Here is a 27860-nt window from a genome sequence, read left to right as displayed (position 1 = left end):
AAAAGTTTTAGGAGGTGAGAGGAGAATCACAGCAGCCGTGGCCGAGCTGCGGAGGATATTACGGGATTAGGATCTAACGCTACGTTTTCCGGCTGACTTTATGAAAAAGAACCCATCGATTTTGGAGCTTTTCATGTGAACTTAACAAAGGATGTATTTCTACTAAAAAAATACTTCAAACGCTGGAAACTTTTCCACCGAAATGGAAGGGAATATTCCATGGATTCTTTTGTCATTTTTATTGTTTATGCATGTCTGTGAAGGTAAGTCATCTTGCACTTTTAATACCTGAGTTCACAGTTTAGATTTATACCCACCGGTAGGCTAGACTGGACTTGTCTGGACAGCCGAGCCACCGTCCAGTTCCAAATAATGAGGTTATCCTTGATTATCTAGGCTACCAGTGAGTACTAATATGTACTAATAAGTTTCTCTTTTTATCCTTTTTGTTCGTCTATTTATTTGGTAGTTATTTGGAATTTTAGTTGTTTTCTCGTCTTTCACAAAAAAATGTCGTTGTTTTTACGTGGTATTTATGTCTATTATCGTTGTTTATAAATAGTTGTACTCACTTTGTGTTCTGCATTATAATCAAACAGAAATACACACTACCTCAAAATGATTCAATATCATTCAGAAAAGACGTGTTTGATAGATTATAGGTCAATAAGTCAAGTCAGCGGTTTAAATACCGACAATCACATTTTGGCACGACAGCGGCAACAGGTCGTTGTAGCAGATTCGGGTTAGCGCATCATGTGTAAAATAGCTGGTGTTCGTGTGATTAAACCACTCATTGCTGTATAGATAAACATAGAAATTCGGAACCTGCAGGAAAGTTAGTTTAACTGTGTGGGAAAGGTCTGATGGCAAGGTGACAAAACCCAGAGTGCGCAGAAGGAATTTAGAATATTTGATTAACTTTTTTTGTATGTGTGGTTTAAACTTTAACTGAATACCAAAACATGTTCTCTCCTAAACAAATAATTTTTTAAGCACAAGCAACTCGGTACTTTAGCATGCATATCTATCAAGGAAACGCAGAAATGTATCTTCTTTTAGTGGACATGTGCGGGTGTGTCTACAAGATGTAACAAGTGGCAAAGGACTGTTGTCTAGAAATCACTATCAGCGAGTTTTGATTAGTTATGTAAATTAGGTTATGATGATTTGTAGACAACTACTAAAGTTGTTTTTTAACATCTTTCTTTGATTTCCACAGGAATCCGTTGCGTGGATCAACACAGGCCATGTGAAAATGGAGGGACATGCCTAGATTCACCTTCTCGATGCATGTAAGTGCAACATTTTTTTTTTTTAAAAACCTACCAGCGCAAAGGGCGATAGCTACCATTTGCCAATGCTCGAAACCAACAGTTTTGTGTATAACCTGGCAGATTTCCGGTGTTTTTTCTCTGTCTTAAACAAGGAGCGAGAAATGCCCCTGTTATTACCTATTGTCTAGATAATAACGCCCACATAACAGTGGTGAAAGATGGAACAAATTGATTAGACCTGCACAGATGAGCATCAACAAGTCTGGAAATGCATGGACGACACACTCATCTCTTGCACCTGTTAAGGAGCTCATTCAGTCATAAATCACAACATCTTGCTGCACATTGCCAAAGGAGCGTTTCTTTGTGTGTTTGGCTCAATTTTTTTTTTATTCAATGTAGCCTCAGCTTTAAAGCAATTTCTATTTATTTAAATTCCTTAAATAGCTTTAGAAAATTTTAAATTGTTTTTTTTTAACTAATTGTCTTAATGTCCTGCCTATTCCTGCAGTTTAGAGGTTTTGCATCTTTTGTCAAAGCTTTTGTTTTTCAAATGAGGAGGCTATTACAATAGTCAAGTTAAATAGTCTACAGTGTCCTGCCCTGGGGTCATTTTAAAGGAAAGAAAAAAACCCTATACTTCAGGAAAAATGCCTGAGGGGGGTCAGATGGAGGAGATACTTTTAAAACGAAACTCCTTGTTTGCCAGCTGTATCCTTCCAAAACAGTAAATTTACTCTTTTATGGGAGATGGTAGCACTTTACCATACTGCATGGACCTAAGTTAATCCAATACCCTGAATAGACTTGTTCAAGGCAAAAGCACATCCCCACACATGTATATACTGTGTGTATGTTTGTGCATTACGTTGCACTTGTATAAAGTTCCTGTACTCCCAGTAGAAGTAATTACACATTAGTCAATGTGTAACTTAACTGCAAGTGAAACTAGTAACCACTACCCACATTTTTTCAATCATTAACTATAGCCAGGATTGTTTTTATTGGGTAAATGTATAATTTTATTTGGACCGATTTTTTTAAACTTCATTTCACGATCACATAATTTACTTTGAACTACTATGAGTGAAAATCAACACAACACTCCCAGTGTTTGGTCTAAGTGTATTAATCTCCAGATTAAGTGTAATTACATCACAGGGATTGTGTTTGCCTTTTTTGTTCCTCTGATCCTTTGTGTTGTGTATATGAGTGTGTTCATATGTTAGTGATGTGGGAGCGGTGAATGTGTAATTACTAAGTTGGTAGAGTACCAAAAATCATTAAGAATGACAAGGTTGAGATATTTGTTTTTTGTTTTGTTTTTTCCAATGGAAGGGGACATCAAATGTAGAAAAAGGCCCATAATATGGGAGAGCAGTGGAGTGGAGCATGGCCACATGAGAGTGGTCAGACCAGTCCTATGAGTAGTGGAGCCACCCCACCCCTTCCCCTGGGAGCCTACAGAAACAGGAGATTCAAAATAGGAGAAAAGATCCTTTCTTCCACCAGATACCTGGCTGTAACCTGGCACCAGAACTAGAACAGGGTTTAGGAAGGCAGAGAAGAAAGGCCACAGCAATGTGAGGCCAGTGTAGAATGGAAAGAAACAAAATGCAGAGGCAGATATGTGCTTTGGCATTTGAAAGGAATTTAGAAAAACAGCAGAAAGCACTTTCATAGAAAGCAAAGCTGTTCCATAGAACAGGACACATCACTTCATGTAGAGAAGTTCACTTGCCCTTCCTTGTTGTCCAGCTACTGTGCTATTTGTTGTTCTTACAGGAAAACAGATTCTCAAGTGACTGTATTACAGTGTCTGTGACAGTTGCCATTGTTACTGTTCCAGACACTGTTCCAAAACCAATGTATCCTCTGTCTTGTTTTTCACAGCATAACTTCAAAGTGCATGAAATCTTGTTTGTTTCTTTATATGTCTCTGATTATAGTGGTTTCCTTCTCAGGTAACCAACTTTGTAATGCCAGTTTTAGTTGTTTCTGTCACTCAGTAAAAATCAGTCACTGTTATTAGTTTTAATAGGTTGATTGTCTGTGTGGAGCTCGAGATCTTGGCACCGACTGCCATTTTCCATTATTTCTAACTATTTGATATAATACAGTAAAATTTAATGTTATTAAAAGTTATATTTAAAAGCATATCTACAAATGGTTTAGTACAAATTTTTGGAAGGCTTTTCTCTTTGATACACAATAAATATTCTTCACAATCTTACAATGCCACAGAGTTTTGAACTTGACAATGAAGAGTTCATAGTGTCACTGAAAGTGTAATTTCTAGGTGAGCAGTCAGGAAGTGTAGTTGAACAGCCTTTGGCCCCTCAGCTCCACCCTGCTTGAAGAGTGCTACAGCAGTATGGACAGAGGAAAGATAATTAGGCAGATTGAGGGGGTGTCATTCAGAGGAGATCCAGCTGGGGGAATTGGACTGGGGGTAGGGAATGGGTTGAGAGAAGCTGGCTAGGAGGGAGTGAGGGTGTGGGCGGGGGGTCTGCATATAGGACAGCTGGTGGATGTTGTGATGGTAATCCAGTGAAGTCAGATCTTGACAAAGGGAAAGCATAGGGCCAGGTGCTGCCATTGAGCAGTCAGTCGCCCCCATACTGTGAGAGACAAGCTTGTGGAGGAATGAATCCGGTAGCCCACAGTCCCTCTAGCACATGTTGCCTCTCTCACAGTAACACAGTAACAGCAACTGTGTCTGCTCTTTCTCTCACTGCATGCTGTCCTAGCTCTAGCTACTCATCCTCTGTCTATCAGGGCAGAGGCAGATCACAGATTACAACCAGCTCTTTCCCCTCTGATCTGCCAAGCTGAATGAAAATAAATATGGAAGTTCTCTGCTATCTGAGACCCGTGTTATAAATGGATTGCCCTTGGCTTCAGTATCAGAGTTATCATATAAATTGGGAGTGTTTTGTTATGACCCTGTAGCAACTCCCAGACTCTTAAAGCATGATAAAGAGGGCACCTTTGACTTGCCCTCTTTGTCATGTCAAGATACTGTGGAGTTTGTCTGCCTACATTGTTTCACTTTTGGCAAAATAGAAGGCAAAAATAAGGAAGTTTTTGATTTTCTCTGGATGGGTTAAACATACATAGTACATACAAGCAGATAAGAAATACACTTTCAAAGGAACCCAATTCAATAATAAGTGGTTGCATTCTCTCATGCCAAAGCACATATTAAGTGACAGACCATAGCAAAGAAACAGATTATATTATTGTCTTAGTACACGGCACCTTGGGGCTAGTGTTTTCTTTGGTATCTTTATAGTGGATTAGAAAGGAATGCTTAGCAAGATTCCTCCTCTCCCCCTGGTGCTTTCAGGTTATTGTCTCTACCTCCCATCCATTCATCCTTCTACCCCCTTTCGGAATGCCTTAAACAGTACTGTCTGAGACTGTGCAGAGAGTATTCCAGCAGTCTCATTGAAGAATTCATAGTGATTTGGCTGATTATTAAATTCTTATGGTGCCATTTTGAAGGCAAATACTGTCTTAACTCTCATGCTGTCATGCCAGGCAGATGGAGCCATTGTCTTGCCATTTTACAGACGAATTGAAAGCACAGAAAAGTATAATGACTCAAGAGGATAGTGTTCATATCTATGAGGATATGAGTGCTATCTGACAAAGAGGTTACACCATTAGGGGGAACATATTGGTTTGCTGTCCCTTCTCTTCTGTGGTTCATGACTGGAGACTGGGAGCTGTGGTTCCCAGGCTCCCTCAAAGGAAGTGGTGCCTTCTGACCTCCCAGCTACACACATCCTGTCTTATCAGAGAAGCTTAAGCAGCTTGATTACTTCATAATTCTCCATTTTCTGATCTTTTTCTTTATTGTGTTTAATTCCACCACTTCTCATTACTTGGATACATTGCGCTACATTGCCTTATACTCTGCAACCTGGAACTTTTATCTGAGAATGTGGAAATTAAATTCATATGCACTTTCTTACGCATTGCATATAAGTAATATTTATGTCGGTTTTACCCCTGAAACAACCTGTTGGAATTTGCAAATTATTCTCTTTGATGTCTATGTATGTCTGAACTGCAAGCTTATTTAAGGATAAGCCTGGATGTGAAGTTTCATTGCCTGGTTGTTTGCTCTTATCCAGGAGACAATGACTTCTGAAGAGACACTCAGGCAGGTCTGATTAGAATAACTTAGGTTTGCCAGTGAAAAATTCCCCAGTGTCTCCCTCCCTGTCAGCAGAGGAAGGGATGGGTCCATCATTAAAGGATTCAGGAAAAGGCATTCACTTTTCCACTAAGCATAATTTCCACAAACACTTTGCTTCCAGCAAGGCAGCATTTTACTAAGCCATAACCTTTTCTTAATTAAAAATACTGAGGTGTTGTGGGCTTAAACACTTTGCCACTTCATAAGAGCACTTGATTGCTGCATTTTTGCCATGTGTTGGTTTTATTGAATATTTTATTACTCTACACTTCTTTAACATCTTCAGTGCTTTTTGGGGCAACATAAACATTTTCCTTGTAAGAACTTTTGACAGTTCCTCACATCAATAAGCACGCGAGAGGTTGTGCTGACCTCAGTCAATCCATGTGATATTTTGTGTGAACAATTTTAAGTGATGCTGGCGTAGTTCTATTTAATCCAAAATTAAAACAAAACACTGGATAAGTCATTGTAGTTTATCTTTGACTTTAACATTGGGATGGGGCCCTTTCAATTTCAAAGTTTTCCAAAAAATCTGGTTCAGTTTAGGTGGTTGGGTGGGGTTTTGTGGTGGAGTTCAATAGAGAATGCTTTGAAAGACCTCAACCCTAGGATTCATGCATTGTGGTTTTGGGCAAATGCATTGCTATTTGAAAAATGTGAGGGTGTATTCTTTCAGACTGACACTAGAAGCTGTTTCGATAGTGTGTGAGGTAGCAAGAATTGTGCGTGAGATCTCCCCCACACACACACACACACTTTTTTGGAAAGTGTATTAGTGAGCACTTAGCAACAGGACCTATTTATTCTCTCAGTACAGTGGATATGTGCTTTCCTCGCTGCCAAGGAAATGTCTGGTATTTCCTTGGAATTCTGGATTTATATTAATATTATTATAATACACGATAGTCTCTCACTGATAAAGTATGAACTGTGATAGGACTATCAGAGTTAAGAAGGATTCACTTAGTCCTCCCAGCTTTTTAGTTAGATTAATTAACACTTTTCCTCGAGTAAGTTAAATGTCTTTCTAGTCACATGTTTAATATGCATGTTTGGGGGGGGGGGGGGGGGGGGGGCTGTGGAAAGCTTCTAGACTGTTCAATGCTTTCATTGTGTCTCTAGGAACAATTGTTGAAACAAACCTTGGCCTTTAGACTGTGAAACAGTCATCCTTTTGGACATGATTGTACTTAATTATGAGTCTGAATTGGTTTAGCACAGCGCTCAGAGCTACCTGCATATGTAGGAGGATCAGTCTTCTGAAGTGCCCCAACTGTCCTTATGAAACCCTGTCTCCCATCACCCCCCTTTTTTCCCACTCTAGCTCTGTCTCACTATGGGTTACTGTTGCCAGGCTACAGCCCAGGCCTGAAAGACTAGCTGTTTGGGTCACTGCCCCCCACTCCTTCCTACCCCTACCATCTTCCCCCACCCCCCAACACTTTCATTCAAAGAAGTTCTGACTACTTTAGCTCTTTTATTTGGACCACAAAACATTCCCCAACCCCCAATCTGGCTCTCTGCTGAAAAGGAGAGCCAAGCTGGAGAGAGCAGAGCAGAGGAGGTTGCTGGAAGGAGGGGGTGTGGAGATGGGCTCCTGTTGGCAGTGTGGTGTCAGTGTGGACTCTTCATAAAAGAGAAGAGCTGGTCCTGCTTGCTTGTGGAAAGAGGGGGAAGGGTATGAGGTAGTTGTATTAGGAAATGTTTTAAGACTTTTCCAATAGATTCATTATATGATGTCATACCAACTTCAAGCGTTAAAAAACGTAAGACTAGCTTTTTTCAGGCAACAGAGAATTTGAAAAGTTGTCCCAAGTCAAAACATGATAGTTCAGTTGTTTCTCTTCCTTTCCATTTGTCTTAGAAAATGCCCCCTAAGATAAGAAGAATCCTTTATAGTTGTTGTTTTGTGGAGCATGACTGTGTGTACGAACCGTGTCAGAGATTACAGCCTCTTTGTTCACAGGTGAGCCGCCCTTTGACCTCTGGCTGAGTTGCCGCTATTGTGTAGAAGAGGATGAGCTCAGGTTACCCTGCTTCAGTGACCCAGAAACCAGGAAAACTGGCATTGTGTTACACAAGTAACAAGTGACAGAACTTACATAAATCCAATGGTTTTAGTCTTGATATCACGTTACTTGATACAGAACAACTCTGCAATCAAAGCACACTGACTGAATCCCATTTTGTTTTTGGATGTTTAATAATCATTTGTATTTGAAGCTCTCAATTAAACCTTTGACAAGGTTGCTATTTCTCTTTTCCTTCTTATATAATTTCCTCAGTGGATCTTCTCTTTTATGCATTCATGATACAACCACTCCTCAGAGCCTGAGGCTGTTTGTAAGTTGTTTTTTCTTTGTGTTTGGGTGTGTAGTGATTGTTGCATGTGTTTGCTTTGTTGCAGTGGTGCCTCCACATAACAGTGTTTGTTAGGCAGAACTGTTAATGCATGTATTTGTTAAGGTTGAGCATACCTTCTGAGATATTTAAAATGCCTTGTGTTTGTGACTGTGTGTGTGTTGGTTACAAAGTTTTTCCCATGGGCAAAGAAGCTCAATGGTTTTGGCTTAAAGTCTGGCACCGGAGCTAAATGCTAGACAACTAGAGGTACTCTGACAGATGTGGACAGATGCATGGTGTCAGTACTGCAGCTGGCAAAAACCTTCATATGTGCTGACAAGGAGAGATTACTCATTCTGCCCGTCTCTCTGTTGCACCCAGAGACCTCTTCCTCATCTGCTGTACGCTCTTCCTCCAAGGTCAGATGTTGACACTCACTAAGTATGACTCAGGGGCCCATTGCACAACAGCAAACTGCACCTGCCTTTCACATCCGCCACAATTAAAGTTGGGCTCACGCAAAGGCACAGATCCTGCCCTTCTGTTCCCATGGGCAGTGAAATCCATAAGGTTATAAAGAGCCTGATAAGCAGACTTTTCACAGTGGTATGAAGTGTGAACCAGGACAAAAGTTGCATGTCTCTCACAGTCTCTACGCTGATAGCATTCTGATTTGTGTGTTATGGGAGTAGCATGTTGGCAAGGAGTCAGGTCTAGACAAAAGAATGTGTGTTTTGGCTGCTTACTTCATTGCACATTTGAAAGGGAGGACAAATAATTTATCAGGCGTTATTACTATCGTCACTTTTATAAGCCCACCCACAGATACACTTGTATACCTGTATGTTAATAGATGAAAACACATTAATTCCAAATAAATATTTTAATCTGTATATCAACATACACTTGGGGACACATTACTTCCTGGAGTGAGTTGTTGATTTCTTTCCACATAGAGTCATGATGGTCTTTGGAGAACAACGCCTGCTAAGTTTCTAGCTTTTTGGTTTTCATCAGCAGTCAAATATGGCTCCAGAAGAATTTGACTGTCAGTCTGCGTTGTATCTTTCAGCTCTTAAAGCAATTTTGTTCATCAGTCCTTTCAAAGACCGCTTTGTTCCACATTTGTGTTTCATTTTTAGTGACACCCTAGATTCCAGACATAGTTAATTTGCCTCTAAATAAACCCAGCCAAGCCATGACAAATAGCCATGGGAACCATGGTTGGGGGGTAGGGGTGATTGGTTGGGTGTCAAGCTTGCTTGTTCATCTGTGAGGTTACTATGGCAACAAGAATAGTGCATTACGAGTGAGTACTGTGTTTTCAGAGCAAAGGACCAGGGATTACAGGAAATATGACATGACATTCTTGATGGACCAGACTACTCTTGTTTCCTTTTGATCTCCCTCTCTACCAATTGCACCTTCAAAAGACAGTCTCTCCTGTGGAGCATCCCCTCCTCACACTCTGTAGCCTGAGTGACATTATCATCACAATCAAACAGGGAACCCTCTAACATCTGACCTCTCAGCCTCATGAGAGGAGGAGGGGTTTAGGAGAAGGAAAAGTAGCTGTAGTAAATGCGCAAAATCTGTCTCTCAACATAGGCATTCAAATGGCTTCAGTTTAACTTTCCAATGAAGTCTCATGTTCTGTTGGAAGATGTCAGTTCCCTATATTCTCTTTCTAACAATTAAATTCAACATAGCACCAAACTATCACTTTAAAAATATATTTTTACACTCTTGTGTGCTTTCATGCATAGTTCACAATTTAAATTGCTTTTGAAAGCTGGAGAAAAAAAAATTAAACAAAACCGAGAAACCTTAAGTTTTCTATTGTTCCACCAATCTAGACCAGCCAGAAACAAAGCATCCTTTTTCATAGAAAATCAAGATCTGGATCGGTTTCCCTGCCGCCTAATTTAAAGCAGCCTCAGCCTCCTAGCCAGGAGTGAGAGCATTTTATGCTTTTTTGTCTTTTTTCTTAGAGTGGGACTGCACATACAAAAGTAAGAATGAAAAAATGCATTATCCTGTAAGTGAGAACAGATGAAAACCCATTTTTGATCCTGCCCAGGGTTTCTCTCCATTGAAAGAGATGACAGTGCCCAAGGGTGGGCCAGAACCCAGCTGTCACCTCACAGCCATAAGCATCAGCCTCTTTGAAGAGGGTTCCTGTCCTCAGTCAAGGGCTTCACTGTGGGTGTAGTGTTACCAGCACTCCAAACCTTGCCTGAACTCCCATAGGAGCTTCATAGAGAGCAACTGGAAACCCTGTTTTTATATTTATCTCAGCTTCTTTGTACTGCATGTTTGGGTCAAGCTCAAACAATGTCTACACAGCTTGAATAGAGACAAGGCAATTATAGGTCACCCCTCAGACTCCAGTCTTCAGGGTAGTTGCAGAATGAAAAGTAATGGAACCCAAAAAATAAATGAATGTTTTGAATAAACTGATATCACCACATGTTTTAGAATACAGCCATCAAGAGGACAGTTAGTTGTTTAATTTAAACACCACAGCTGTTTCTCCTATCCTGTTAAAGAGCACTGTGTGCAACCCTTGTTTTTCCTCATGTTAGTATTTGTTGGCAATTGTTAAATTTCCAAACTGTTTCTGGGTGTGTTCTTTTTCATATATGGGAACAGAAATAAGAACTGGGGTGTGGAAAAACTGGAGAATGTTAGCTGACACTGAGAAAATTAGGTTTTCCAACTGAAAATAGTAGTGTGCGACTAATAAAGTCAATAACACACATGGCCTAACTCTGTCTTTTCATTGTATTTCTTTTCTTTTTTGTGGCTCTACTAATATGTGTGCTATATATTATGAGAAAAAATATCCTAAAACAATCCTTATATGTGTGTTTTTAGATGTCGTCCCGGATTCATTGGTCCTCTCTGTCAACACCTGGATCCATGTCTTCGATCACAATGTCAGAATGGAGCAGCATGCAAGAGCGAGGTGCTCAATGGTGTCACACAGTACACTTGTGTGTGCCAGAGAGGGTTCAGAGGTATGTCTAAAAGAATGCATATGTACTGGAAACGTCAGATCTTATCAAGTAAATTCAAAGTATCAAATTGATTTCTGTTCACTATTTGATTCCCAGGCCAAGACTGCTCCCTCATTGATGCTTGTGCGACAAGTCCCTGTGCCAACGGAGCCCGATGTGTCAATTGGAATAACCATTATAACTGTTCCTGTCCGCCTGGCTTCCAAGGAAAGAACTGCCGCAATGACATTGACGAGTGCCGCAAGCCTGGTGTTTGCCTCAATGGTGGAACCTGCATAAACATCCATGGGTCCTTCCGCTGTCAGTGCCAGCCAGGCTACAGCGGGCGCACATGTGAGGTGTCCACCTTGCCCTGTGCACCATCTCAGTGCCTTAATGGGGGCACATGTCGACAGACCAGCGATCATTCCTATGAGTGTGCTTGCCTACCAGGTACAATTTCTCTTTAGCAGAGCAGTAGAACACACACAAACACACGGTCGCTCCACTGCTACGGGCATCAGATTTTCCCAGCCTGATGACGTAGCTGTTAATGCTGCTGCTGGTGTTTTATATCCTCTGTCTTATGTCAGCTTCCTGTCTGCTCTTAATAGCTTCTAAGGGTGGATGGATTGGTGGGAGAGTTGGAGGCAGGCGGCCTGCAACCTTCTCTGCTCTTGTCACAACAGAAGGAATTTATTTTATGGGGCTTCTGGTTTCCCACTGGGAGCTGACAGGAAATGTCTTTTGCCAGAGAGGAAGTCATTGAAACTGTGAGAGATTATAAAACAAGCAAACACAGAGGGGGGTGTTGACCTCTGAAGCAGGCAAGAGTCAGTGCTGTTGCTGACATTATGTGGGAACATGTAAACAATTAAACACCCATTGAACCCTTTTACTGTTCATCTTGCTTCTCACCTTGGGTTGTTATACAAAACATGATTTAAGATTATGAGCAGAAATGTTAGTGTCTGCAAAATGGATGTGTTTGCCACTGTATCTGCGTGCTATAAGGCTTTTGTCTTTAAATTTGTCTCAGGTTTTGAAGGACACAACTGTGAGAACAATGTGGATGACTGCCCAGGTCACAAGTGCATGAATGGAGGAATATGTGTAGATGGAGTTAATACATACAACTGCCAGTGTCCACCAGAATGGACAGGTATAGCTCTTCAAATTAACTTTAAATACAGGTATACATGTCATGTACATAGAAAATATGTTCAAACCCATATTTCACCTACCCACTAGGACAATACTGCGCTGAGGATGTAAATGAGTGTCAAATGCAACCCAATGCATGCCATAATGGGGGTACTTGCTTCAACACCATTGGTGGCCATACTTGTGTCTGCGTCAATGGCTGGACTGGAGATGACTGCAGTGAGAACATTGATGACTGTGCAATAGCTGTTTGCTTCAATGGCGCCACCTGTCATGACCGTGTAGCATCCTTTTTCTGCGAGTGCCCAGTTGGAAAGACAGGTAAGTGGGCTTTTCTATCTGCCTATTTGGCCCTTTTAATCCTGTATGATAAATTGTTGATATATGTGTTTTATCCACAGGTTTGCTATGCCACCTTGATGATGCATGTGTAAGCAACCCTTGCAATGAGGGAGCAGTGTGTGACACCAACCCTCTTAATGGCCGTGCCATTTGTACCTGTCCTGCTGGCTTTGTAGGGGGTGCCTGCAACCAGGACATGGATGAATGCTCAATTGGCAAGTCTGCTTTTTTTTGGCTTGTTTTTTTTCTTGCCAAATCCAGGTCCTGTTGTTATATGCTGTGTATGCTGTGTTGTTGTATCTATTTTTCTTCTGAATGTGTTCCATATTCTAATCCTTTGCCTTCTACCAACAGGTGCAAACCCATGTGAGCATTTTGGAAAATGTGTGAACACAGAGGGGTCTTTCCAGTGTCAATGTGGCCGGGGATATGCCGGCCCACGTTGTGAGATTGACATCAATGAATGCTTGTCCATGCCCTGCCAGAATGATGCCACTTGTCTTGACCGGATTGGAGAGTTCACCTGCATCTGCATGCCAGGTACAAAGACATTTTGTATGGCCACTCCATTATGATAAAGAGAAAAATCACTTCTTTTTTTATTTTTAATAAACTAACTATGCTTACATAAATTATTGTTGCAATTTTACATCCTGCACTCAGGTTTTAGGTGAGCTTAATTTTTTTTAAAATATACTTTAAAAACAGCTTTTTAAAACTCAAACTCTGGCACAACACAGATTTATCATCCAAGAGAATCACTTTTGACCAAAAGATACTTTTGAAAACTTGTACTTCGAAAGAAACACAATATATAATGCCACCATACTGCCAGTGTAGAAGGTTATGTAATGTATTTCCCTAAACACTGGCTATATGGAGGCACCTCTCCATCCTCAGTGCACTGTACCACCAAATGGAGTATTGGTTTGGACTGAGTGATAGTTTTGACACTCTGGGACAAAAAACACAGTGAAACTCTCATGCACAGTTCTACATGCATGCTGGGGTTTTGGGAGCTATACAAATTAGAGCCGGGAGTTGGGTCTATAGGACTGGATGTGAGAGAGGGCGAGCAGTTAGGGGGAGGAGTGTGCTGTGAATACTAATGAGTGGTAGAGTGGTGGGAATGGAGTGGAACAATAGGGCCCCTCTGTGCTCCACTTTGCACCCCTCATATACACAGAGAGGGAAAGAGGCTCTTTCCCAGAGCCTGTCCCCCTCCCCCCTCCAGAGACAGGGCCTTCCTCCTCACCCTCCTCATCATCAGTCAGCCTGGCAAAGCTCATGTGGTGCTACTGATTATTTCTGATTCCACGCTAGCCTCACCACAGGAGCAAGACTCTGACTCACATTCTGTTTCACCTCAATGAAGGACCTAAAGTAAAAAGCATAACATGCATCTGCTGAATGGGACACTGAGCCAAGGAGGAGCAAAGCTCTATGGACAGTAGTGCGTGGCGATTCCAGTTCAGTGGAATTGGATGCCGTGGTTTAGCAAAAGCAAGTGTAAAACGATCACAAGTAAAAAAGTTCCTACACAATACACAGAATTATGTACACACCATGTTGGCTTGAACTGACCCGTACTCCAAAGTGAGAAACAGGTTTAAAAGCAATAAAAAAGTTCTAAAAAGAAGAACACTTCTGTCTTCCAGGCTACGTGGGCACATACTGCGAGACTGATGTGGATGACTGCGAGAGTAACCCATGCGTGAATGATGGGATATGTCGGGATATGGTCAATGGTTTCACGTGCACATGCCAGCCAGGTAAAATTGTTTTGAATTGCTTTTTTTCAGACACAATGGCAACTAACAAACTGGAGGACAGATTTGAAAATATTAAATACCTTTAACAAGTAATAATCTTTTACCATGTGATTAATTTTTTTGACCTATTATCATATGCAAAAACAACTCAAGTAGTTAAGCCAAAAAGCATTTGGATACTAAAAAATTAAAAGTCTGATTGCAAACTATTGTATTTTGGGTCAAAGTCCTATGAATTACACCACTGACTCATTTCCAGCTTTCTAATGCTAAAATTGTATTTTTGATATCTATATTTTTTACTTTAATTTACTTCTTATTTGGCAAGCTGATTTTTCTGGAGCACTACCGTGCTTTGCAGAGAACAGTGATAAAGGCTTGGGAGTGAGAATATGTTGGTTAACACCTGCAATACACTGACAGCATTAGTAAAAGCAGAAAGCCAAAGTTTAAATGTCCCCAGGACTAGTGGAGGGAGGGTCAGCCTCACTACTTTTGCCTGCTGGTATTTAGAGCCAGCACTCATATAAAAAGCCAGGCCCAAAAGTCTGCCTATCCCCTTGCCTGAACAAAGGCACCATTGTGACCCTTCCCTCCTCTATGGAATGTAGAAGGGACAGCAGCCTCCCTCATCTTGCCCTCATGGTGGTGGTGGGGGGGCGGGGGACAGCAGTCCCACTAATGAGATTCTTTTCCAGGTTCGCAATTTACATCTGGGACAGACGTCCCCCCTCCGCCCCCCATCTAGCTATTGAGCTGGCGGAGCTCCCCTAAAAGAAAAAACAATCCCACCGCCTCCTCCAGCACCCCCTTTACCAGGCTAAGCATCAACACACAGACCGTCCTGACACTGTTAATCAACTGAGCAGTGTGTTACCAATGCACCAATTCACCCCTGTCTGGGCACTGTGCCCAGTGATTTCAAGCTTGCCCAGTTTCTCAGACTATTCAAGCTAGTTGTTGTTATTATTATTATTATTATTATTATTATTATTGTTGTTCTTGTTGTTTTTGAACCTCTGTCAACTGTTAATATTAATTATATGCGCTGCAGTTCATAATCTTTCAGTGTATATATAAGCATTTTCATGCACAAAATGTGTCAAAATTTAGTTGAGCTGAAGATGGATACGTTGCTTGTCCATGTCCTGATATTCCATACCATTTGATAATAATATATTGATGTATCATTTGATTATGAGTCTCTCCTCTGAAAAATCTTCAAGGTCACAGGCTTTCTATTGCATTCTGTCAGCTCTAACCTGGTCCAAGTGCATAGATAGTTTGTCTTTAACAAGTCGAGGTCTCAGACCCTACCTTAGCCAGTCAAAGACCTCCGCCCTTCTTCGGAGAGAAGATCTGCCCTCTGACCTTAGCATGGACCCTTTCGCTGGACCTTCTCTCTGACCTTTAACCTCTGTGTTTGCATGTCCCAGGGTTTACGGGTACCATGTGTCAAATAGACATAGACGAGTGCGCCAGCACGCCTTGTCAGAATGGAGCAAAATGCTACGATCGGCCCAATGGGTTTGAGTGCCGCTGTGCTGAAGGTAAGCGCTTCATTACTTAACAATTGTTAAGCAGAAGAGCCAAAGACAAAATAGCAGATGAGCCTTAACCAGTTGTTCAGGCCTTTGTTAAGCATTCTGTGTTATGGGGAGTTTCTCTGGGTGTCTGCTGATGAAACAGACTGACTTGAGGCCCCTAATCCCCCTCTTTCCCTCGTCGGCTCTCAGGACCATGGGGTCACTGAGGACCAGCAGTTGCCAAGAAAAGAGGCTTGGTCATTACCCTGACATCTGTTCATCTTTAAACCCCCTTACAACACCTTATGCTGCATTTTTAACTTTAATTCTTTAACATTTAGTTATGTTTGTGTTACAAAAGCATTCAACGTGTAAAGCTTCTCTCAAAGTCTGTATGTAAAGCTTGACTGTAGCTATATGTTGATATTTAATATGTTTGTTTGGACCTGTGCTTACTGAGGAGCACGGTCATTGTTTCAGTGGCCAGCTGCTTGGTGTTCCTTGTGTTTTTGGGCCCCTTCTGTTGAGTGAAGTGGCCCTGTTTGACGTGGTGCAGTCTATTGTTCCCTCCAACTCTGAGAACAATAGCAAGACTGGGAGGCCTGTGTAGGGCCCTTCTTTAGTCCTTTGCCCATCTCAGCATTGCTCTAAACACATACCACACACACCAAGTTTCTTGTCTGTTACACAGACACCGTTGATATGGAAACCACAGTGGTCAAAAGCCCAACTGTAGAAGCTTTTATGAAAAAGCAAGCATACAAAACATGGAAAAAAGAGAGAGAAAGTTAAACAAAAAACTGTTATGCTAAAGAGAAAGAGGAACATTTAACATTCGCACACAGACACACACACACATATATATGTATATATATATAAAAGCACTTCTTATTCTTAATTCTTAATGTACTTTTTAATTCAGAATATTAATTTATTCTTAATGAATTTTTTCCCCTCTATAGGTTATGAGGGCATACTTTGTGAAAGTAACATCAACAACTGTCAGCCCGACCCATGTCACCATGGTACCTGCATTGATGGCATTGCCAGCTACACCTGTAACTGTGAACCTGGTTACACAGGGTATCGCTGTGAGAATCAATTAAATGAGTGCCACAGCAACCCTTGTCAGAATGGGGGCAAGTGTATGGACCAGGTCAACAAGTACATCTGCCAGTGCCAACATGGAACCTCGGGTAAGAGAAAAATCCCACAACGTATCATGTACTTGTACTTTGTTAACTCAAGCCATTGATTTATTCCCTTTATTAATGCCGTTGCTCTTCAACATAACAATAATGCTGTGACAATATATAAAATGCTATAGAATTAGACTCTTTAGTATACTTTATTATAAAGAATGTATATAGAATTTTGTTCTGAAATGTAATGAAAGATTTTCTGCATTGTTAAAATTGTTAAAATGTCTACAGTCTTAATATAAAAGTTCTTTTTGCACCCAGGTACAAACTGCGAGATAAACTTTGATGACTGTGCCAGCAACCCATGTGACTATGGCATCTGCAAAGATGGCATTAATCGCTATGACTGTGTTTGCAAACCTGGCTTCACTGGTAAGGTCTTATGAAAATAACAGTGTGAATAAATCCTCACTGAAAATGTTGACAAAGAACTCTAATTATGTATAACATTTCTCTTGCAGGTCCCAAATGTAATGTGGAAATAGATGAGTGTGCATCTAGCCCCTGCAGGAATGGAGGAAAATGTATAGATGAAGAGAATGGATTTCACTGCCTGTGTCCTGATGGCTTTAAGCCTCCTTACTGCTACTCTCAGGTGGATGAGTGTGGCAGTGGCCCATGCGTCCATGGCTCATGCAGGGATGACATTAATGGGTATATACATTTAACAGCTTTTTTAAACTTTAAAGTGATTCAGATGGGCACATAGGAAACATAATCTTGAAATGGGCTCCATCCAAGACTGTGGTTAATCCTATAACTTATACATCAGGTCAATGTTATTTCATTCTTACAAACTGAACATTTTTGGCTTATTAACTGTTCTCTGGTATTTCCAGTTACCGCTGTGACTGTGAGCCGGGATGGGTGGGAAAGAACTGTGACCTGGACAGGAACGACTGTCTGCCAAGTCCCTGCCAGAATGCTGGCACATGCATTGATCAACTCAATGGTTTCACCTGCAAGTGTCGCCAAGGCTTCAGAGGTGAGAGGGCATCAAAGTAGCCAAACACACCATCAACCTTAAAATGTTCAGTAGAAAGAGCAGAATACACACGTATAGCACATGCAGCAGAGAAGAAATAGCTAAACATATCTGATGTCCTCCATGAATTTTCATCTTAGGCTATGGCAATTGTCTACCTCCCCCTAGTGGTACATAAAAATATGCTAATCCATACATATATTCGTCTCCTTTGTCCTTTGACAGGTAACCTCTGCCAGGTGAACATCAATGAATGTGAGTCCAGTCCCTGTCTGAACAAGGGCACTTGTGTAGATGGCGTGGCAAGTTTCACTTGCCTGTGTGAGCTTCCTTACAGTGGACCCACTTGTGCTGAAGTCCTTACTCCTTGCTCTCCTAATCCCTGTGCCAATCATGCTGCCTGCATCCACACACCAGATTACATGGGTTATCAATGCAAATGCCCACCAGGGTGGCAAGGTTCGCAAATTTTGTATTCAGTCATCTCAGTGCTTAGCATAGATAGTCTAATTGGAAGCTTACAGCTATATCTTGTGAAACGCTTCCTTTACAGGTCAGCTGTGTAACAGAGATGTGAATGAATGTATCTCAAACCCCTGCAAAAACCGTGGGACTTGCGCTAACACGCTCGGAGGGTTTGTGTGCTCTTGCAGAGCAGGATATACTGGGCTAACCTGCGAAACAGACATCAATGACTGTTCACCTAGTGAGTTGCTGTTTACACTTACAGTTATCATATAATTATTAAATGACTGTTACTAATAAATAAAATGCCAAATTCATGTGCAGGTACTGTATTTGCCCAAAGCTGTTTTCTTCTCTTTTGCTTTTAGATCCCTGCCTAAGTGGAGGTTCCTGTACAGATGGTGTGAACTTCTTCCACTGTAGCTGTCTGCCAGGCTTTACAGGGTCTCATTGTTCTGTAGAGATCAATGAATGCCAAAGTTCCCCTTGCAAAAATGGAGGCACTTGCACAGATTATGTTAACTCCTACACCTGTACCTGTATGCCTGGGTTTACTGGCATCCACTGCGAAACAAACATCCCTGATTGTACTGAAAGGTGTGTATCTGGAGCTATATCATGTACTCAAAAAAATAATCTAGCTATACAATACAACATAAAGTGAATATAAAATTAATTTTTAGGTAAAATGAAGTACAAGCTTACATTTTCACACATGTCCACAGCTCTTGCTTCAATGGGGGGACATGCACAGATAAAATCAATGGATATTCCTGTACTTGTCGCTCTGGCTTCACCGGGTCCCACTGCCAGTATGAAGTCAATGAGTGTGACTCCCAGCCCTGCCTCAATGGAGGCATTTGTCAGGATGCCCTGGAGTCATTCCGTTGCTCTTGCCCCAAGGGCTATACTGGCAACCGTTGTCAGGTACAAATATTTAAATGCACCCCTGAAATTTCACGTTTAGGACTTTAATTGTCATACACAAATAAAACAAATAAATTCTAAATTCAGTCGCTCTCTTCCTTACATAGACGCCAGTTGATTGGTGCAGGCGCGCATCTCCATGTCATAATGGAGGACGCTGCCGTCAAAAGGATGCCTCATTCATCTGTGAATGTACTGATGGCTGGTCTGGCCGTTACTGTGACATCCCTAGAGTCTCCTGTGAAGCTGCTGCCCGCCAAAGAGGTATTTTAATGTTGGGTACAATTTGATGTAACCTCTGTCTGCGTTTGTGACTAAGTTACTGATGTAAACTTTGCTCACAAATCTATGTTATTAGGGCTCCAGACGGATGAACTATGCCACCATGGTGGTCACTGTGTTAATACCGGGAATACTCACTATTGCAAATGTCCTAATGACTACACTGGAAGCTATTGCGAAAATCAAGTGGATCATTGTGAAGACAAACCTTGCCGCAATGGCGCCACCTGCAGGGGATATGTGGGAGGATACCAGTGTGATGTAAGTTTCTTTGTTTTAACATGTTCTTTTCCTTTTAATTGTCAGATTTCAAAACAGTCTGGGTTTCTTTTTTGCTTTCAAACATTAATTGTTGTGTCATTACAGTGTATGCCAGGTTATACCGGAAAGGACTGCGAGATAGAAATCAACGAGTGCCAGTCTCATCCCTGCCAGAATGGAGGCACTTGCATTGATTTGGTGGGACACTATATCTGCTCCTGTCCCCCTGGCACCCTGGGTATGTAAGCACATGTAAAACAAAACCCTATGCTTACTAGTGAATACTTTGGTGGCAGATTTCTTTTCTTATGTATGGATCACTTTGGTAATAGCAATATCACTTTCTCACTTAGTTGTATGCATGTAGAATGTTATCACAAGTGGGCCTCATGTTTATTGCACCTTCACAGAGGGCCTATTGTAGAGTAGAAGGCATCCAGGCGCTGCATGTAAAGTCGTAGTTTCCATGTTAGGGGGAAGGTTTTCAAGGATGAGCTGAGCTGAAGGTATAGACTCACATGATGTGTGGAGGAATTTTCTTTGTCTGTGAGTTTGGTCAAGTCATATAAGACATGAGCGAACCACGCCCATCTGCTTAGGTGTTTGACTGGAACGTGTTTCTCCATATTGCAATATGTTATTAAACCCACTTCAAATAATGCTCGCCGGTGTTTGCAGTTTATTTTAAAAACAACAAAATAAATATCTCATGTATACGAAGAGTTTATAATTACCCTGTCCTTTTAAAGGTGTTCTCTGTGAGATCAACGAAGATGACTGTGCTCCACACCCAAGGCTACGCAATGCGCCTCCTAAGTGCCTAAACAATGGCACCTGTGTGGACAGAGTAGGTGGATATCGCTGCAACTGTCCCCCTGGTTTCACAGGAGAAAGATGTGAAGGAGACATAAATGAGTGTCTCTCTCAGCCCTGCATTCCTTCCAACAGTCTTGATTGCATACAGTTGCCCAATGACTACCAATGTGTCTGCAAGCCCGGCTTCACAGGTTAGACACCTATGAACAATTCCCATTCTCCATGAACCTTCATCGTGCTTTTTTGTTGTTGTTGTTGACCAAATGTATAACTTTACTAACTATACCTTGTTTTTTAGGTCGGAGGTGTCAGAGTAGGTTCAGTGTGTGTGAGTCTCAGCCTTGTCAGAATGGAGGAGTCTGTTCAATAACTAGCAGCTCTTCTCAGGGATACACCTGCACATGCCAACTTGTAAGTGTAAATATGAAAAGCTTGTAATTTGGCCTCCTAGTTTTTAAATTACAGCATTCTTGATTTAAAGGTTCATATATCAACCTCCAAAAATTATGTCTCTCTTAGGGTTATGCAGGGCCTAACTGTGAAAGAAGCATGTCCTGTCGGGAGCTATCCTGCTACAACGGAGGTAGCTGTTCACTTACCCTAAGAGGGGCTCGTTGCACATGTCTACCAGGTTATGGTGGACCCCAGTGTCAGCATCGCAGCAATGATGGGTGCTCAGCCATGCCCTGCCGCAATGGAGGACTATGCACTGAAGAGACCAGCTTCCCATTTTTCAACTGTCAGTGTCTCAGTGGATGGAAGGGCAGACGATGTGAGCACAGCAGAACCACTGTCCCTCCAGTCCCCTCATGCCCTCTGGCAGACTGTGATGCCAAAGCTGCAGATGGTTTTTGTGACAAACAATGTAATTCATTGCCTTGTCACTGGGACGGCGGTGACTGCTCTCTAGCGATGAAGCCCTGGGATAAATGTGGAGACCCACACTGCTGGCGTGTCTTCAACAATAGCCAGTGTGACAAGTCCTGTAACAACGCTGACTGTCTGTATGACAACTTTGACTGCAAAACTAAGGAGAAAGTTTGCAAGTGAGTTTAAATTTTCAGTTTAAAGGATACTCGCCAGTATTTACAGAACTGAGAAAATTTCACGTGCTTAACCTTCTGTTTATATCATCTCCAGTCCAATATATGAAGCCTATTGCATCGACCACTATGCTGATGGAAAATGTGACCAGGGCTGCAACACAGAAGAGTGTGGTTGGGATGGCCTGGACTGTGCAACGAAAGTTGCAGAAAAACTTGCTGAGAACGTCTTGGTTTTGGTTGTTCTAATGCCTCCAGAGGAGCTTCTTCGCACCGGGACAGTTTTTCTGCAGAAATTAAGTGCTATCCTACGCACTTCAGTCCGTTTCAGGCTAGACAGCAATGGAAAAGCTATGATCCAACCCTACACCCGCGAAAGCGCACGCATGAAGCGGGAACTGGAAGTCATTGGGTCAGTCAGGCATACAGTAAAATAAAAGCCTAAGCCTTTCCTGTAGATTGTACATTACACTAAACTCTTGCTTCTCTGCTGTTTCTGTAGCTCGATAGTCTATGTAGAAATAGACAACCGCTTATGCACGGAGGACTGCTTCTTAACAGCTGACAGTGCTGCAGAGTACCTTGGAGCTCTGTCAGCAGTAGAAGGGCTCCAGTTCCCCTACCCCCTCAAAGAAGTCCGTGGTGAGTAGGGATACTTATTATGCACAAATGAACTACAACTAATAAGTTACAAATGTGTAATTATGTCTTTCCTTCTCCCCACAGGTGAAAAAATCAATGGCACTATTGTTGAATTACCCTTCTATCTGATGGTGGTGGGGATAGCTTCTGTTTTTCTTTTAGTCATCCTTATCATAGGCATGCTAATTGCTCGCAGAAAAAGAGAGCACAGCACCCTGTGGTTCCCTGAAGGCTTCTTCCTCAAGAAGGAGCCCAGCAGCAACAAAAACCGCAGAGAACCTGTGGGCCAGGATGCTCTGGGAATGAAGTAAGTTATGATAAGTGCCTTGAGGCAAGTATTGTTGTATTTTGGGAGTATATAATAAAAATTGAATTGAATTGAATTGAAGTGCTTTCATTTTTTAATTAAATATTACCCCTCTTGGATTTACATTGTTATTCATCTGCCAACAGGCACATGCCAAAAACTGTGGAAGAATCTCTCCTCGGAGATCATAGTGACCAGTGGATAGATACAGACTGCCCAGAACCAAAAAGGCTCAAGGTCAGTTTTGCAAGTGTTTTGCAGTTTACATAAACAGAAGCACAAGAGTGTGTATGTGTGTCTGTGTGTGTATGTTTTTAAGCCACTTGCATTTAAAATGTTTTCTGTCTCTTTTTTTAATCTTTTCCTGTAATTTCAGGTTGAGGAGCCAAGTATGCTTTCAGACGCTGAAGATACAGTGGACTGCAGACAGTGGACACAGCATCACCTTGCAGCTGCAGATATCCGTGTGCCTCCCACCATGCCCCTCACTCCACCCCAAGGAGAATTTGAAAGTGACTGCATGGATGTTAATGTCCGAGGCCCAGGTTGGTAGTGATATCAAGTAAAGTTTTCAAATTGAAACTGTCATTTGCAAATAACTTTATACTTTCCTCTTACAGTATAATTCAGCAACCAAATAGACATTAACTCACGCACGCCTGTTTTCATCTCCTAACAGATGGTTTTACACCTCTGATGCTGGCATCATTCTGTGGAGGTGGCTTAGAGTCTGAGGTAGCAGACGAGGAGGAGAATGAAGAGTGTTCTGCCAACATCATCTCTGACCTAATCTACCAGGGTGCATCCCTTGCAGCCCAAACAGACCGCACTGGTGAGACAGCCCTTCACCTGGCTGCTCGCTACGCACGTGCTGATGCTGCCAAGAGGCTGCTGGATGCTGGAGCAGATGCCAATGCTCAGGACAACACGGGACGCACCCCATTACATGCTGCTGTAGCTGCAGATGCACAGGGTGTCTTCCAGGTAATCAACACATACTGGTTATTTGATATGCTACATCGGAATGTGATTGGAATACTGCAGCACATTTCTTGCACATTTCAATTGTTTATAAATTAAAATTTAAAATTTTATCTGTCACACACTTCTAGATTCTGATCAGAAACCGAGCCACGGATCTTGACTCACGTATGTACGACGGATCAACAGCACTAATCTTGGCTGCACGGCTGGCAGTAGAGGGCATGGTAGAGGAGCTCATCACGTGCCATGCAGATGTTAATGCAGTTGATGAGTTGGGTAAGTATGTGCCATTTATCACACATGTCCTAATGCATGCATTCCCAATGCATTCATTATACTGAAATCATTTCTCTTAATTTGAATTGTTTGTTGTGTCTTAGGTAAATCTGCCTTGCACTGGGCTGCTGCCGTCAACAATGTGGATGCCACTATTGCCTTGCTCAAGAATGGTGCAAACAAAGATATGCAAGATCTTAAGGTATGTCATTCTTCTATATTGTTTTTAAGACACTTTTTCACAACTGCACCTTTATACGTGTTTGTATCTAACAATCTCTGTTAATTTTATTTCTTTTTTCAGGAGGAAACCCCACTGTTTCTTGCAGCCCGTGAGGGCAGCTGTCATGCTGTGAAGGTGTTGCTGGCTCACTTTGCAAACAGAGAAATCACAGACCATATGGACAGGCTGCCAAGAGACATTGCTCAAGAGCGTATGCATCATGACATTGTACAGCTTCTTGATGAATATAACACAGTGAGGAGCCCCCAGGGCCATGGCGGAGCAGGTCACCACCTCACTGGGGGACACACCTTGTCTCCTCTTATGTGTCCTCCCAGCGCTTTTCTACCTAATCTGAAGAACACCCCACAGGGTAAGAAAAACCGTCGGCCTGGGGCCAAAGGTTCTAGCCTGGGAGGCCAGCATGCCGCTAGCCTGAAGGAGTCAGTGAAGGCCCGCAATAAGAAGCTAACCCTGGACATGCAGAGTGCCTTACTGGAGAGCTCAGTTACTCTGTCCCCAGTTGACTCACTGGACTCACCTCATGGGGGAGCTAGCAATGCTGGCTACATCACCAACCCCACGTCTCCAGTCGCCATGCAGTCACCAGGGCTTTTCCACCCATCAGTGTCTGTCCCAAACACCCCGATGGTACATGGCAGCATGTTAGAGGGAGGTGGCCCCTTTGCAGTGTCTCTAGCCCAACTCAATGATCTAGGAAGTGGAGGAATGTCCTTGCAGGGACGCGTCTCTATGACATCAGATATCAACCATGGCTATGTGCTGAATTCAAGCCAGATGGGGCTAAATATGGGCATGGTCAGTCCTGTCAGCGTGCCCTTTGATTGGCACAATCGCATGCCCCCTTCATCCCAATGTGGTCAACAGGTAGTGAATATTGTGCAGAGCAGCCAGGCAGGCATGCACCCCCAGAGTCCAGCCATGCAGCAACAGGGCATGCTGATGCACCAACAGCAGATCTACCGTAATCCCATGCTGCAGCCAACACCTGTTACCTCCACACCCACTATAAGCCCCGTAAAGCTGCCTTTGATTGCTGAGCAACAGCAGCAGCAACAGCAGCAACCACAGCAACAGCTCATGAATCACAACATTACCAACCAGCAAAGCATGGCTTCCGCCCCACCAACACCCCAGACATCACAGGCCCCACCAGCCTTCTTCCAGCAGCAGCAGATGCCTCAGCAGTCCTCCCAGCCACAGCCTCCTGCTCAGGTCCCCCAGGCAGCCACATCAGCAGCTCAGCCAGCTCAGGCGCTCCCCTCCCAGCCTAGTGGTAGCATGGCAGGAAAGGAGGATTACCCTACCCCTCCCTCCCAGCACAGCTATTCATCCACAATGGATGCCACACCCAAGCATTACCCTCATTTGCCCAGTGAGCACCCTTACCTGACACCGTCTCCAGAGTCTCCTGAGCACTGGTCCAGTCCTTCTCCTCACTGCGTCTCCGATTGGTCGGATTCCACACCCAGCCCAGCAGTTGCTGTCCCTGCCCAGACCCAAATTACTCAAATTCCAGAGGCCAATGGCAAGATGCAAGTTTTTGCATGAAGATCATATAGCCTCTGCTTGAAAATGGACCAAGGGTGAAAGAATTTGAGGACTGGCTCTTGGGGTCTGTCTGTGTTTTTATGTGTCAGCCTGTTTCCAAGATTTTCATTGGATTTGGATTGACTGCTTATCACGAGGATTGTCTGCTGGTCGATTTTGCAGAGAAAAAAAGTAAAGGGATATGTGTGTTGTCTGAAAAAACAGCAGACAATTTAATGAAGTAATTCTGTCACAGATGGACTTGTTTTTTATTATAAAAAAAAGTATATGAAGAAAACCAAGTCTTTCATTTCAAAGACTTGGGACATTCCTAAAAACTAACAAACATTTAAAAGTAGATAAGAGGAAAAGTGAAATGCTGAAGGGAATTCATTTATTTTTATTTATTGTCTTTATCTATCTAAACTACTTTTTAGTTCTTTTTCTCTGTCCTAGCTTCTCATATAAAGTGTCACCCCAAGATTAAAAACAGATTGAAATGAAAAACAAAAACATTTCAAAAATTGCCCTGCAATTGTGATATCTTCAGCTGATTTGTGGTTTTCCATATTAGTATTATGAACAAGAATGTAGATAAGTGTCTCTAAAGCACTTCAAACGACCAGCCCAATAGAGCAAGTGTGGGTCCGGTACAAAATGATTAAAATGGATATTTATAATATATGGGTGGCATTTAATCCATGGTAATTTTCTTTATCACCTTTCAAAATGAGGTCAACAGAGTAAAGTTTTAGTTAATGCTTCCATTTGTAGCTTCTTACTGACACTGAAGTATATGTACTGCCAACCTTGATAGCTTCAGTTTTAAGGCATGTTTATATTCACGTTAAAAGAAATATGTTTCAAACAGAACTGTTTTGCCTATAAAATCAGCCGCTCACTGCCGTTATGTTTTACTTTGCTTTATATTCTGTATATTTTTTTTAAACACCATTTCAGATATGCTAAGCTTTGCTTGTATCAGCTGCTATTTTCTTTAGTCTTCCCTGCAAAACATTCCTCCATGTTGCTGGTCTTATTGAGTCTGGATTCTGCACCACTCAGTGGGATCCAGCACAGAACAGAACACAGACTAGCAGAATTTGTTAAGCTTGTGATGTCCCTGAGCAGACTAAATGGACTATTTGCAGCAGTTAAGATCTCGGTGGCACTCTCACCTTGTGATGTAGTGGTCAGCATGAAGGCGTGGCTACTGGGTTGTAACTGCTTATGCCCTGTCACTCCTCAGGGAGGTGTTTTATGGCATGCAGTGGGATAGTGCCCCTGCATCTACAGTAGTATCAGTCCAGGGGCTATGTGGTTGCATCTTAAGATGAATGTTAAAATAGACCCAAGGAAAAAAACACTACCATGTAGTGTTGTTCCCTATAACTTTTTTGCTAAATTCTGAGATGACACTGTCATTTAGCTAACCGAGAGTTGACCAAGTCTTTTATTTCATTGTGACATCCTTAACATTTTGTGGGCATTTCAACATAAAGTCAGATAATAATAGTAGAATTTTACAAAAGTACGTTTCGCATGTTTATTTTGTGACAACATGAACAGAAATAAGTTGGCCACCACTTTAGTGTGTCATAGACTTATTATATCTTTCATTTATTGTTTATTCTGTTCATTATAGAATCAGATACTGTTCTGCCAGACCTGAGAAACATGTTCACAGTCCAGTTCACATCTTACTTAAAATGAAAACAGTTTTTTGGCTGTTTATTTGTTTATTTTTATATATAACTTGTTTTACAATTTCTCTACCAGGCCGCACTAAGTGTTTTGTACATTTCAATCTCTCAAGTTCTGTTTGTAAATATGTTTGTTCTGGGTAGATCATTGCTTGAGAAATATTGTTTCTAAAATGATTGTTGTGTACTAAAAGGACAAAAATAAAATGTACTTCATTTAGCATTATTTCAAGCTGAGGCTGTGACTGATTTTTTTTACACGTTAGTTAACAGTTAACATAAATTTAATGTTAATGTACAAATGTCCACTCTTTTTACATCAAAGTTTTGGATACCTCCTGTTCGAGTTGCTATGCTAGACAAACTATGTGATGGCACTGTTACTGAATTATCCAAACATATTTTCCACATTATGTTTACCTCTAGGATTGCTCAAAATACAATTAGGACTATTCACAGGAACTTATTGCAGTGGAGGTGAGACCCAAACATTAATTTCAAATGTTAAATCATTGCTCTTTTATTATTTGCATTCACAACATTTATTTTAAGATCGACTC

At 41.9% G+C, this 27860-nt stretch overlaps 1 protein-coding gene across 1 annotated transcript; it reads left to right on the top strand.

Annotated features, from left to right (window-relative positions):
* On the top strand, positions 1–27532 carry notch3 (notch receptor 3). Its single transcript, XM_085404237.1, has 33 exons — positions 1–263; positions 1223–1295; positions 10708–10850; positions 10947–11282; positions 11869–11991; positions 12081–12314; positions 12395–12550; positions 12690–12875; positions 13994–14107; positions 15544–15657; positions 16596–16829; positions 17097–17207; positions 17297–17489; positions 17675–17820; positions 18046–18279; positions 18374–18526; positions 18654–18882; positions 19011–19212; positions 19320–19476; positions 19571–19755; positions 19861–19993; positions 20505–20762; positions 20870–20982; positions 21091–21617; positions 21712–22026; positions 22117–22256; positions 22341–22563; positions 22710–22800; positions 22940–23108; positions 23243–23547; positions 23676–23823; positions 23928–24025; positions 24128–27532. Exons 1-33 carry the CDS (start codon positions 203–205, stop codon positions 25616–25618), a joined length of 7395 nt encoding a protein of 2464 aa, XP_085260363.1. The 5' UTR covers positions 1–202; the 3' UTR covers positions 25619–27532.
* The last annotated feature ends 328 nt before the right edge of the window (positions 27533–27860 follow it).

Source organism: Rhamphochromis longiceps, linkage group LG4 (assembly GCF_057381845.1).
Source record: "Rhamphochromis longiceps isolate RC_006_pf linkage group LG4, R_longiceps_female_GT1.1, whole genome shotgun sequence".
NCBI lineage: Eukaryota > Metazoa > Chordata > Actinopteri > Cichliformes > Cichlidae > Rhamphochromis > Rhamphochromis longiceps.
This window is presented reverse-complemented; position numbering and strand designations above follow the sequence as displayed.